The 14,229-nt window shown below is 40.4% G+C and overlaps 3 protein-coding genes across 3 annotated transcripts; 2 read left to right on the plus strand and 1 right to left on the minus strand.

Moving 5' to 3' along the window:
* The first annotated feature begins 1,932 nt into the window (after positions 1-1,932).
* On the plus strand, positions 1,933-3,713 carry LOC125778994 (uncharacterized). The gene has a single exon (XM_049459253.1). It carries the CDS (start codon positions 2,053-2,055, stop codon positions 3,232-3,234), a length of 1,182 nt encoding a protein of 393 aa, XP_049315210.1. The 5' UTR covers positions 1,933-2,052; the 3' UTR covers positions 3,235-3,713.
* Positions 3,714-10,128: 6,415 nt separating this feature from the next.
* On the plus strand, positions 10,129-11,163 carry LOC105233081 (uncharacterized). Its single transcript, XM_011215037.3, has one exon. It carries the CDS (start codon positions 10,310-10,312, stop codon positions 11,120-11,122), a length of 813 nt encoding a protein of 270 aa, XP_011213339.3. The 5' UTR covers positions 10,129-10,309; the 3' UTR covers positions 11,123-11,163.
* Positions 11,164-12,640: 1,477 nt separating this feature from the next.
* LOC109580040 (uncharacterized) lies at positions 12,641-13,697 on the minus strand. Its single transcript, XM_019992774.3, has one exon. The coding sequence runs from the start codon at positions 13,444-13,446 to the stop codon at positions 12,676-12,678; it is 771 nt and encodes a 256-aa protein (XP_019848333.2). The 5' UTR covers positions 13,447-13,697; the 3' UTR covers positions 12,641-12,675.
* Between the last annotated feature and the right edge of the window lie 532 nt (positions 13,698-14,229).

The raw sequence follows: 14,229 nt of genomic DNA on the forward strand, positions 1-14,229 counted from the left end.
TATTCTGGGTCTCAAGATGGGTAACGGTGTTCCGAATAGTACGCTAAGTAGTTATTTGAGCAAGGCGCGCGAAACACATTCTTTACAGAACTCACAAGAAGAAGTCTGGAGTGGCCATATCAGGCGATCTTGCTGGCCAGTGCAAATCGCCAAAACGGGAGATTAGGCGCCCGGGAAATGCATCCTTCAGCATATCGGTTGTGGCACGTGCAGTGTGTGCCGTTGCACCGTCCTGTTGGAACCACATGTTTTCCAATCCCAATTCATCAAGTTGCGGCAAAAAGAACTCGTTGATCATTGCTCTGTAGCGCTCACCACTCACAGTAACCGTTTGGCCCGCGAAAACAGCTCTCGTGGGTTAGACGCGGATTTTCAGTGTCCCAGAAGCGTAAATTTTGCTTATTTACGCACCCGCTAAGATGGAAATGGGCCTCATCACTCAAGATTATTTTTTATGAAAAATCATCTTTCTATTGGTGGGGATTAAGGATAGCTTGAGCGTGTGTTAGACGCGATGGTCAGCAGCTAACAGCTGATGCTGGATTTTGTACAGAAACATCTTCAAATCTTGTACCAAAATTCGCTGTAAACACCGTCGACTTATACCCATTTGCGTGGCACGTGGTCTGGTCGATGTCGACGGCGTTTCCATGACATCCTCTGCAGAACGGTCGTGTTGTGCCAGTCTTTTCGTGGCGAGCGGCTAAACGTCGCAGTGGTTTACCAGTAGGCGTCGGACGGCCAGGAAATCTGCGACAAAATTCACGTTGTGCCAAAGTCACCGACCGGTTATTGATCAGACGGAAACAGATCGTTGAAAACATGCGCCATTTTGGGTGACCTTCAATCTCTTCAACTGGTGAAAATGTTAACAAAGTGAAGGATATGGTGCATGAAAGTCGTCAGGCAGGTGTTAGAGAGATCGCGAGAGAGCTTGACATCTGTCGCGAGAGTCGCGTTGTAACTGCCGATGAGACTTGGGCTTATGAGTTTGACGCACAAACAAGTAATAACCGTCGGAATGGAAACCTTTTTCAGTCGATCAAAGAGATTAAACAAAATACGCTGAAGGAGCTGAAGACCATCCTAAAGTGCCTTTGAAAAGTATTTGGAAGACTAAAAAAATTGTTGGCATAAGTGTATTGGTGCGGATTACTTTGAAGGCGAGAAAATAAATATAGGTGTCCAATATTTCATTTATAATTTCCGGATATTTATTTGCCACAAAGTATAGCTTAGTTTTGATTAGCTCGTTATCTCACCAAACCCACTGTGCATAGTAATAAATGATTTGTATTTGCAAAAATATTACGTCGGCTTTGCAACATTTCAACTAGTATAACAGCTTTCAGACTTTGGAAGTTACTATGCCGCAGTGAAAGCTGACACTCTGCATATTACAACTTACAATAAGTTTTTTTTTAGCAAATTTGATATTTAATAGGTCTTCAAGCGTTAATAAACTTATTGGTAGGAACATAAGAAGTTCGTTATTACAACATCGGAAGCGATCGATCTGTCTACATACAACCATTAAGACATCGGTACGAATTGTATAAACAATAAGGCGAATGTGCGCTTCAACACAAACCAGAGATTGGTTGGGTAAATAATATCATGATGCCAGTATGTCATTTGGTCTGTAAAATAATCCGCCAAGCTGGGCTTCTTGAGCGCCAAAGTGCTGTGCCAACTGATATCTCAGGTTGGTGGTTGTTGTTTACTGGTGGCTGCCGGTACTTGTCTATTGGCTGCATTTCGAGGTCACCACTTGTGACAATCGCACTTTTTCGTAAAAGATACTACAAGTACCACGCACCGTCTACTCCACAAACTGCAACAAATTGTTGCAAAAATATAGCGAGCGGTTGGTTGGCGCGTGCAATAGATTCTTCGAAGGGGTGTTATACAATATAAATGAAACGGTTCACAATTACTTTAAGTTAGTGGTTTCGCAGCTTTGGAAGGTGGACACAGTCTCAACGCATATTGCAGATTATTTGGATATTTCACCCGAACTACATAAGCATCCTTTCAAACTTCTGTTTCAAAATGCGGTTAATGCTCGCTTTGATTTGGGTGACCCTCACCACAGCGTCTACCATACATTATACGCCCAACGAGATATTGGTTACCAAACTAGAAAGTGCAACGTTAGACAAAAAGGACACCGCACCGGCTAACACGCAATATCACGAGCAGGATTCAAATGGTTTTTACTCTTATGGTTACAGCGCTGATCAATCTGCTAAGGCTGAGTACCTCTCGCTGGACGGTTCATCGCGCGGATTTTATTCATATGTTGATGCAGATGGAAAGTTGCAGACAGTGAAGTATGAGGCCGGGCGGAATCAAGGTTTCAAGGCTGCCGCTACCAACTTACCAAAAGCGCCGAAGAATCCCAACAGGTTTGCACCGTTACCGGTAAGAGATACGCCTGAAGTACAGGAAGCCAAGAAGGCGCACTTCGAAGCGTACCGGGAGGCGGAATTGAGAGCGGCATTAGCGTCACAAAATGAAGCTGTACAGCTAGGCGAACTTAGCTTGGACGGGCAACAAAAGTCTGAACGGCCGCAACAAGAGGTGGCGAATATATTAGAAAGTACCAGAAGTAAAATTTTAGCAATATTATCGGAAAGTGCGAATGCCGATAATAATAATTTGAATGTTGAAGCGACAGCTGAAATTGGTGTTGGTGGTACAACTCAGGATCAAGAAGAAGATGCCGAAAATACAGATGGTAATGATGATAATGGACTAATAACCTTGGACAATGTACAAAGCACACAAGACGATAGTGAAGGTAGTGAGGACGAAAGAAACGGCAGTAGTGGCGATAATATTGCTATTGAAAATGGCGACGGCGAAAATGAGGCCGGTGAATTGTCGAATGCAGATCGACAAATGACGACTTATAAACTCAGCGATTTGTTAAGTCCAATCGAACAACTTAACTCGCGTGCATTGTACACATTCGAGGGCGATGGTCAAGGACTCACGCAATTACAAGATAAATCGGACTTAGCTTTACGACAGCCAAAGCTTACGACTATTGAAACTGTGCGCGTGCCAGTGCACTCGTACTATACAGTTTTGGCGCCCACTACCAAATACACTGTCATCACGCCCACAACACATCAATTGGTTCCGCGTGAGGAAGCACTGAAACGCGGTCAAAGTCTGCCGATTTCCCTGAGCAGTTCTTTCCTGTCGCACCGTCTTAGATCGAAGTAGGAATCACGGTAAGACGCACATTTACAAAAGATTTATCAGCGCGGACGTAAGGACCAACTTTTGAATCATTTTTTGACTAGAGTTAACATTACCATATATTCGTAGCACGAGTTTCTTGTTACATTCGAATGTTGCATTACATGTATTCCTATCATATTTCACATTTAATATTATTATTTTTAATTGTTCATACTGCATGTACATAAAAATATTAGCTTCATTGCGCGAGTACGCATACATACATACGTATATATACACACGTGTGTATGTGGATGTATTTAGTTTTAAAATATTTACACAATTTTGCAAAGCAAACAATGTATGTATATATATAATTTAATACACTTAAAACCTATTATATGATAGGGTTCAGAGTAAGAAACCAGTTTGGTCTTAAAGGATCTTTATTTGCTTTATTGCCAATTTACAAAATGTTTTATATACTTACATATTCTGCACGAGAAATAAATGAATTTCGACATAAACTTTGTACAGTATTTATTCATAATAGTATTACTCGTATTCAGGGTGGCATATGGCTGATATACTACTGTGGTGGTGGTATATGGTGGTTGCGGAAGGATATGGGTTGAGTTTTAGGCGAAATTATTACGAATTACGAGGGCAGTATGAGATGGTGCATTATCGTGGTGTAAAAACCAAGAATTGTCTTTCCACAATTCCGGCTTTTTTAGGTGGATAGCGTTACGCAAACGACGCATAACGTTCAAATAATATTCCTTGTTGACTGTTTGACCGGTTGGAAGGAATTCATAATGCACAACACCACGATAATCGAAGAAAACAGTCAACATGACCTTGATTTTTGAGCGACTTTGGCGCGATTTTTTTGATCTCGGCTCTCTTTTGGCACGATATTCGCTCGATTGATCGGTTGTTTCGGGGTCGTAAGCATAGATCCAAGTCTCATCGCCAGTTATAATGCATTTCATGACACCCTGGTAGTCGGAAAGCATCGTTTCACACACTTCAACGCGACGCCTTTTTTCCAAAAAAATTCAATGTTTTCGGTACCAGTCGAGATTTGACGCGCTTGAGGCCCAAAACATCCTTCAAAATGGTATTGGCTGAGCCTTTCGATATGCCAACTACATCAGTAAGTCTCTAATTGTTAATCGACGGTTTTTCAACACCAAATCTTTGATTTGTTGAACGTGAGCTTCGTCGGTTGAGGTTGATGGTCGCCCTGGACGCTCTTCGTCTTCGACACGTTCACGGCCGGCTTGGAACTCACTATACCACTTGTAAACATTTTTTTAGACATAGCCTCATCACCAAAGGCTTTCTGCACCATCCTCAACGTATCCGCAGCAGAAAATTGATTCCGTAAACAAAATTTAATGCAAATTCTTTGCTCAACAAATTTCGACATCGCAAAAAAACGAAAAACTCACTTTTAGCAGCTCACAAAACGACACGTATCTCAAACACTAATGAATATTTTGACATGAAATTTGACATAAATGTGACTGACAGTACTACCAACCTAAAAAAAATAATTCTCCAAATCCTTCGACGCGCGCAGTTTAAAACCAAATATGACTTTTTTTGGGCACAGTAGTAATACATAAGTAGATCTACTCGAGTATCGAGCAACCAAAAATAATATCAAAATGCAAAATACTTAAAAGTTATTTTGCAAATACTCAATCCATCTTCTTTCAACAGTGTCTTGATTCAAATCTACAATACATCTTAATGAAATTGGGACTATAGTGAAATTCCGCATTACGGACAGTCTTCATAGCCAGACACCTCTCATAACTGGACAAATCTCATGAACACATTTTCATCATTATTTTCATACACAAGGAATTCCTATAACCGGGCGGATTCATTCATCAATGTCTGACATTGGAAAGCATTTTTTTAGTTCAATATAAATATGGTACCGCGTTGCAGCTTCTGGCTCTAAGCATACATTTTAAACACTCGTTTTTGCCACGCCCCCATATATGGAGCGCGAATGTGCATATCCGGTTATGAAGAGTTTCACTGTACTCGCTATGTTAACAAAGTAACGGGGAGAAATTGATAAACATTTTAAATAAACATCTTGTTAACGGCAATGGAAATCCTTCCTTTCTTTTGATTTGGAAAATTCTTTTGGTCCTCTAGCAACACGTTGCTACAGACTATAATAGTTTTTTTCACTTAACAGTTATATCTATAACCTAATTCTAATCGAGATAGATAGCAATGATTTTTACCCTCTTTGGTAAAGCTAAATGATAAATGGTTTTCTGCCTATGTCCAACAAAGTCAATTACGCTAAGTCGCCGTCATTTTGTCCAGTAATTAAGTAAAGTTATTGAAACGTAGTTATCAACGACGATTAAATAATATATATACACAGACACAGACATATATACATATATACTATACATAAATATTCTGTTTTTAAAATGCTACATCAAATGCTTTGATCAGAATGATGAGACAAATTGTTTTGCACTGATAACCTGCATCCCGATGATTCGATGATTCGCTTACAACCTTATCTTGGTATATTGATCACTGTTGCCGGCCCGGTTAGGCCCTATCCCACCTCTCCTACTGGTAAGTTTCGCCATATGGTAGTTTAGATTTCAAATTTTAGGAGTAGTACAGCTTACAAAATTTGGGGAATTTTTGTAACACAAATCTGTCAAAAAACAAGATATCATCACAGATCCAAAAGTTTTCAAAATCGAACATTTTTTTGCAGTCTAAGCCACAGTTCGTGAGACTTTGCAATTTTGGAGATTTCATTTACCACTGAATTCATGCCTAGATCACGGTGCAGGTCAGCAGATCTAACGTTAACTAAAATCCTTAGTACTTTACTTTGAAAGCGCTGAATGCTGGCAATGCAGCTTTGACTTGAGCAACTCCATAGTTGGGCTCCGTAGGCCCATACGAACATAACTTTTCAAGTCTTCATCGCTGCGCTCTATGGGCTTTTGAAAAGTTTCTAGAAGATCCGACGTTTTCAAGCAAAATTTTGTTCAGCGATGATTTCTGGCTTAATCGGTATGTAAACAAGCAAAATTGCAGCATTTGGAGAGAAATTCAAAACCTGCCATTTCATCAAGAAAAACAACAGTTTGGTGTGGTTTGTGGTCCGGTTGATTCATCGGTCCACATTTTTTAAAAATGATGCCGTTGAAAACGTAACCGTCAATGATGATCTTTATAATGCCATGATAACTGACTATTTGATGCCTGAAATTGAAGTTTGTGATTTCGGCGACTTTGGTTTCGACAAGATGATGCCACTTTCCATACATCGCATCAAACAATGGATTTATTCAGAGAACACTTCGGTGAAGAATTAATTTCACGTTTTGTGGCGGTCGATTGGTCACCTAGTTCTATGATATCACCCGTCTTCATGTGGGATATGTGAAGTCTAAAGTCTATGCGGACAATCCCGCTTCGATTCTGGCCTAGGAGCAAAACATCATCAGTGTCGTTCGCCAGTTAGCAGTCGAAATGCTCCAACGAGTCATCGAAAGTTGAACCCAACAGATGGACTTTTGAAAGAGATAATCTCCAAAAAAATATATGCCAAAGAATGTTCTTTTAATGATAATACAAGTAAACATTTCCCACACAATTTAAAATAATTGTGTTTTTTCTTTAACAAATGCGAGGTATGACAATTAAGTAATGAGACTGATTCCATAAAATCCGTATATTTGAAAAATATTCTACAACTCTGCCATCGCCTTCAAAGTTGTGCCCTTGGGCAGCTATACAGCGATTCCAGCGCATTTTCCATGCTTCGTAACATTTCTGCCGCCTTCGTTACAGCCGCCTGGATGTCGGTAATCGACCCAAAATGGGTTCTTTTGACCACCGATTTTGTTTTAGGAAACAAAAAAGGTCACGGGGTGACATGTAAGGCGGCTGTTGCAACACGGCGATCCCTTTAGAGGCCAAATACTGGGACACGCTGAGGGCGGTGTGGCACGGCGCGTTGTCGTGATGAAGGATCCAGTTACGAGGGATGTCTGGGCGCACCTGTTGACTCGTTTTCGCAATCTTTCGAGTACTTGGCAATAGTAGACTTGATTCATATTTTTCCCCGGTGGAACGAATTCTCTGTGGAGGATTCCAGGGCTTTCAAAAAAAGGCAATAATCATCGTTTTCACCTTCGCCTTGCTCATACGCGCTTTTTTCGGGCGGGGGGCGCGCGGAGACAACCATTGTGAGCTTTGGCGTTTGGTTTCCGGGTCGTATTGGAACACCATACACTCTTACAATTTTAGCGTACGTTTCCGAAGCTATTTCGCCTCATTTGGCGCAAAATTTTATCGCGACGCGTTGCTATTGATTTCGTTTTTTGCATTTTCGTGACGAGCACTACAAATACACGTCTACTCAACTTGACGCAGCAGGCGAACTAAACAAGCTAGAGTGACGGTACATATATCAATGGAGTGGAGAGGGATACCGGAAAAAAAGAAACGGAATTTCAAGTTCACAGGTTTACCACAAGCGGGGCAATAAGATCAGTCTCATTACTTAATTGTCAAACTTCGTTGGGAACTTTAAAATGGTTCACCTTTTATTACAACAAGAGTGTAGTGTCACAAGAGAAGCTTATCAGAGCTGTCAATCAGCATTGTAGCTTTTTAATCTGCTTGCTAGATCTTCTATGTTACCCTTAATATAAATTTCAGTACTTGCACCAAAAATGTTTTAAAATATTTTACGGTTTTATTCTATACCTCAACAGCGATTTTTTGTAAATATGTAATTTATATGGACATATGTATGTGTTCCTAGTTGTACTTATGTGGATGTTCGACTGCCAATATTTCAAGGCAATAATGATATTGTATGCTGCACGTATGTACATACATCCACTCCTTCAACATATAAACTTACAGATCGATTTAAGTTTTTACAGTGAACTATTGACCCCACAAATTTACCAACAAGAGAACAACATCGATGATAATTCCTAAACGCCAATAAATGGAATTAAACGAAACTGCACAATAACGCGGCAAGGACAATTTGCAGATCAGAAAAATTAATGAGAAGTTGTTATTCCGTGCAGAAACTTCTGTTAGCAGCTGGGCAGGATGGTTGTAGGCACTCTACGCCACAAATTGTTTCCTGTCAGCACATTTGTTCATACACATGTACATATAGTAAGGCTGAGCAACTCAAGTGAATTAAGTTCTTTTAGTCAGCACAACTGACATATCGCAGCATGCGTTCAAAAGCTGTCTCGCGTAACTTAATTTTAACGGTGCTCTTACGTGTATGCGTCGACAGACTTGTATGCATGTCGGTACATACAGCTGCGAGCAGTGAAATAGTAGTGGAAATGCGTTAAATGCATGTTGATATATATTTCTTACCATATTTATACCAATTACCCTTTAATTAACATTCCGAAATATGTAAAGTCCCTATTGCACTCAATTTGAAAAGGTAAAGTGAATTCCGTTTTTCCGTTATTGCGATGGAATAATTGGTCCAGTGTTCAGCATCAATGAGCCGCAATGTTTTAACGTATACAAACAATGTCTGCTGTAGAGATTAAATTAAGGATGCGGTGTTCATACTGTGGGAAAAAGGTTTCGAGAGAATAATTTGTTGTCGTTTGCTCGCAACTTAAAAAAAATAACATGACATCTAAAATTTGCACAGAAACACCTGACCCGGCCGATTGTTTCTCGTACAGAGACGTTGGTCCGATCTATCGAATTTAAGATATCAACAAGAAAAAACGTTAACTTCGATTGTACCGAAGCTAAATACCCTTCACAGGTGCATTTCTGTTAGTAACTATGTGTTCAGTTTGGAAGCTATATGCTATAGTAATCCGTTCTGAACAATTTCTTCGGAGATTACAATGCTTTAGAAAACAATATGCACCAAATTTCGTGAATATATCTTGTAAAATGTGAAAGTTGTCCATACAAGAACTTGATTCCGATCGTTCACTTTGTATGGTAGCTATATGTTATAGTGGTCCGATATCGACCGTTCCGACAAATGAGCAGCTTCTTGCAAAATTTCAAAACGATTTTTAAGAGGGAGGGACTAGTTCGTATATATACAGACAGACAGACAGACGGACATGACTAAATCGACTCAGCTCGACATACTGATCATTTATATAGTATATATACTTTATAGAATCTCCGACGCTTCCTTCTGGGTGTTACAAATTTCGTGATATACCCTGTTCAGGGTATAATGATCAGCATGCCTAGACGTACGTACTGCAAAATGTTATGTTATCCTTCGCAGAAGATGACATCGCTAAAATGGATCTTACACCAGGACAATGAACAAAAATTCAACCGTAGACTGGCACAGAAATGATTCGGATCAGTGGAATTGAGGTTATGGACTAGCCAACTTGATCTCCTGAACTCAATCCCATTGAAAGCTTTTGGACTTATATTAAGAAATGTGTTTGGAGAGCTTAGCCCTCAATTGAAAACGATTTAGAGTGATCCACCACTATATAATTGCACGCAACTGTACATGCGTGGCGCTCACGTGTTGCTTATACTTTCGCACAAGTCAAGCATAAGTACAACATGTGATGTCAGGAGGCGCTGCCGCATGTGCAGAGTTCGCGAAAAACGTGCTGTGCGTCATGTTTCGCCATGCCATGCGACGGAAAGCAAACTGGGCGACCTTCTTGAGGACGAGTGCGATTTATGGAACATGCCATTGACAGTGGGATGACCGCGTGTATGCGCGACTGTTTATATATGTTCATAAATACACACATATCATCAATCTAGAAGAGCATAAGCTCGCTACCGAATAAGAAATAAGTATGTATGTTAATATGACAGAATAACTGAACTTAAGAAATAAAGGAGAACGAAAATCCTTCAGTGGACCAACCAGGCAAAGGTAACTACGCATAGCATCGTTTTGTATAAATAGCAGAACATTTAGTCGAACTGATAACAGAATCGTCGTAGAGCGAGTACTGGTACATTGCAACAACGCATCACTAGCAGCGCTCTTCAAGTTAAACAATTTAAACAATTTGTCTTTGTATTCAAAATTCGACATTCCATAATTACAATGCAGTTCTTCTTGTATTTGTCGTGCGTTTTGGCGGTGGTCGCTGCCGACGGTTACTACTATGAGACTCCCGCCACACGCATCGTTCCGCATTGGAATAGGTTAGCGTCTGCCCAGCAGTATCAATATCACACCCAGGATGGTTTTGGGCAATATTCTTATGGCTATGGCGAACCATTTTCCACAAAACAAGAAGTACGCACTCAGGACGGGACTACACGCGGTTACTACACTTATTTAGACGCCGAAGGCAAATTGCAGACAGTCACATATACCGCCGATGCCGATGGCTTTCATGTAGCAGGTACCAATTTGCCAAAACAGCGCTCGTCAACGGATGATAGCACTGCATTCGTAGCACCACAATCTGTGCAGGAAACACCAGAAGTTGCAGCGGCGCGCTTACAACACTTGGCAGCGCATCAGCAGGCCAAATTGCGTTTGTACGGCATTTCCACGCCTATCGCCTCGAATTCATTGCTGGTTAAGGAATCTAATGATGACAATGTAAAAACTATTGATCGTTCCGTTTTACTTCCTCAGCAAGTAGAAGATACACCTGAGGTGGCCGCTGCTAAGGTGGAGTTCTTTAAGCGTTACGAGGAGGTGAAGCAACGCAATAATCGATTGCACCAGAAGCAGCAGAATGCTGGTTATGCGTTGGTCAAGTCGCAACCGTTGACTGTAACGGTCCCTTTGAGAAACTATAGGCCGTCTATAATTCCAAGTGGTGCTTTCCGTTATGATATTATTGTGCCATCAAATAGTCGCGAGTACTTGCCTATTGCGAAATTGAGCTCCTTCAAAAAGTAATACTTTGGTTTGATATATTTTTGTTTATTTTCGTTGATCAATAAAAGACAAATGCAATACGAATATGTTTATGAAATAATTTATTTTCCATCTTCCGCAAAATAAGGGCAATTAGTAGCGAAGAGACACATTTCTGGCATACATAAGAACTTTGGTTAGGCCTATATTGGAAAAACGCAACGTGGTAGGAAACTCTAGTTACCAAAATCATTCAGACAAGTCAGAGTGTGTTCAAAAACCATTTTTACCAGGACAGAAAACAGTTATTGTATTATTTTTAAGGAAAGGTTGAATATACCTATAGGATGTAAAAATAGATAATTTTTGTGTTTTTGAGGATCAAACTAATAAAGAGTGATCCATTTCGGGGTTCCCTACTTTTTTGAAGTAGCGGCACAGAAACTTCAAATTTAATGGGGAATGTTTATTATCATTCGAAAGAACTTTCTTTGGCAATTATTTTTTGGAGCTTATCTCTTTCAAATGTTGGCCGCAGTTACGTCCTAGATGGTCCATCCGTTGAGTCCAATTTTCGACGACTCGTTCGAGCATTTCGACTGGTAACTGGCGAATGGCACGCGTGATAGTTTGACCCAAGGCTTGAATAGAAGCGGCATTGTTCGCATAGACTTTAGGCTTTACACATCGTCACAGGAAAAAGTCTAAAGGTATGATATTGCACGAGCTTGGCGGCCAATCGACCGGTCCAAACGTCAAATAGTCTGTTCACCGAAGTTTTCTCTCAATAAATCCATTGATTGATGCGATGGCGCCCTCTTACTAGTCGTAGGGAAATGCCTTGCATTATATTCTTCATTCTGAGCAATTTTAGATCTCGACACTTAAAAGTCTCTTGCCTTTCATGACTTAGCTAATTCTGCACCTAATTGCGCTCTCACGTTGTTTGGACGGGAGTAGGGTAATCGTTGGGTTATAATAATACTTTTGCTCGCCTAAGTGTTAATAGGTCTGATATCGGCAATTCCGATAAATAAGCACAATCTTGAGGAGAAGAGGACATTTGGAAATTTTCAGATCTATATCTCAAAAACTAAGGAGCCAGTTCCCATATATACAGACACGTGGATGGATGGACAGATAGACATAGCTAAATATAGTCCTAAATTTTCAAGTTGATCCGAGTAATATTTTGGGAGATATAGCCTTGAGAACTTGTGCGCTCGAGGATAGGTAGGCTAAGAGCGCCGTCCTTAAACGCGCTTTCCTTGAAACTGTGTTTTTGAAGTCGGTTGGCAAGATTTCTTAAAAAAAATTTTTGAAGTCGGTTGGCAAGATTTCTCGAGAACTACTCAACCCTTCTTCATGAAATTATACACAGGTCTTTGAGAAACAATTTTTAAAGACTTGGACGAAGGAGCGTACTAATATTGAGCACTCCTTATTCAAGAGTGAAATTGGGATAATATTTACCGCACAAATTCGATAATTAAATAAAAGTTTATTATTCCAAAAAATTACAAAAATTCTTTATATTTTTTAAAGGTTTATAAGCATATTGTTGGTATATTAGAAATTTCGATAAACGAATATTTCTAATAGTAAAAGTATCTCCACGGATAACCATAATTGTAAACACTTGGAATGACAGATGTTCGAATAGCAGCTTGGCCAGGGAAAATTGCCGGTGTAAGAACACGTCCTTGTTGAATAATTTCCTGCAGTTGTTTCTCAGGATTATGTGAGCTTAGTTGAGGCGTCTTTGCAGCGGCCACGGTAACTGTATCATCCACGGGCTGAGACAATTGTACAGATCGAGTATCTGACCCGGTTGAAAAGGATTCGCCGCTAATGATGCCCCCCGTTGCCAGGCGCAATAAAGCCTCCTTATGACCTGCAAGGTGAACGTCACTGGCTGCTCCAACCCCGGTGGTAATGGCAACTCCGCCTGTCGTGGCCCTCCCACGAAAGGGCTGCTGAAGTGACTGGTCATCGGCGACGGCGATTGGTAGATTTGTAGCGGCAACACGAAAACCATTGTCATCTGCGGTATAGTCTACTGTTTGTAATTTTCCCGTAGCGTCGCGATAGCTATATGAGCCACGTGTGATGCCGTCCAGTGAGCGCACCTCCTGCTTCGTAGAATGAGGCTCTGCATAGCCATACGCGTACTGTCCCAAGCCATCCTGGGTGTGATATTGCTGTTGAGTGGGTGTGACGAGGGAAGAACTGTGCGCGCTGTAAACGTACGGATACGTGCGTAGCAGTGGTGTGGCTACGTAAGCTACAGCATTATCGCTAGCTCTTACATACGAAAATGCGGCCAGTATGAAGGTTGAAATAAAGACTACGTAAGAGTACTTCATGGCAATGAGGGCAGGCTAGCTGGTCGATAGTTTAGTAGCGCTACTAATAGATGTTTACCAGCACTCGCTTGCTTGTATTCTGATGCTGTCCACCAAGGTTGTGCCTCCTTTTATATGCGCTCCATCGACACAAGTATACAAACATTCTTCGCCGCAAAGAATGCGCCTACTCGTTATCTTTCTTAAGGAACTTCGCCTTATTCATTCTTTTTTTATTCATTGCAATTACAAGCATAAGTAGTCGGCCGACAGCTGAAAGATCCAGTGGGAATCGCATAGGGACATCAACACCACTTCAGCGGCAAGCGACATGAATGAATTCTACCTTTGTTGTAAATAACAACATTGCGCAGAGGTGTTCATCACTCTTGGCATTCCAGTCATGGTAGTGCGCGCCTGTTTTGTAATGACCTATGCTAGCACTTTTATTATTTGTACTCGTACAAGATCAGCGGCTATGACCTTGATTAGTGTGCATTGAAAATTGTATTAGTTTCTTTTTTCAACAATTTTTTTCTGTTATAAAAATCAAATATTTTATTATAATAGTTTATTGTTACAAACATACACTGTTAACAAGAAGTTTGTGAAACTTTTGGAAAAAAATGTTTTAAACTCGACCATTAAAACTTTAACTTGGAGCTTGAACGAAGGAAAAAACCTGAAAATTGGATTTTTGGCAGACATTTTTACAAGCAAAAATATAAAGTTAGAGTGAAAATTTCACGGCATTTTTTTTTTCAAATAGTTATAATCGAAAAAAAATCCTTAGTCCAAGTTTTT

This window comes from Bactrocera dorsalis, chromosome 5 (genome assembly GCF_023373825.1).
Source record: "Bactrocera dorsalis isolate Fly_Bdor chromosome 5, ASM2337382v1, whole genome shotgun sequence".
Lineage (NCBI taxonomy): Eukaryota > Metazoa > Arthropoda > Insecta > Diptera > Tephritidae > Bactrocera > Bactrocera dorsalis.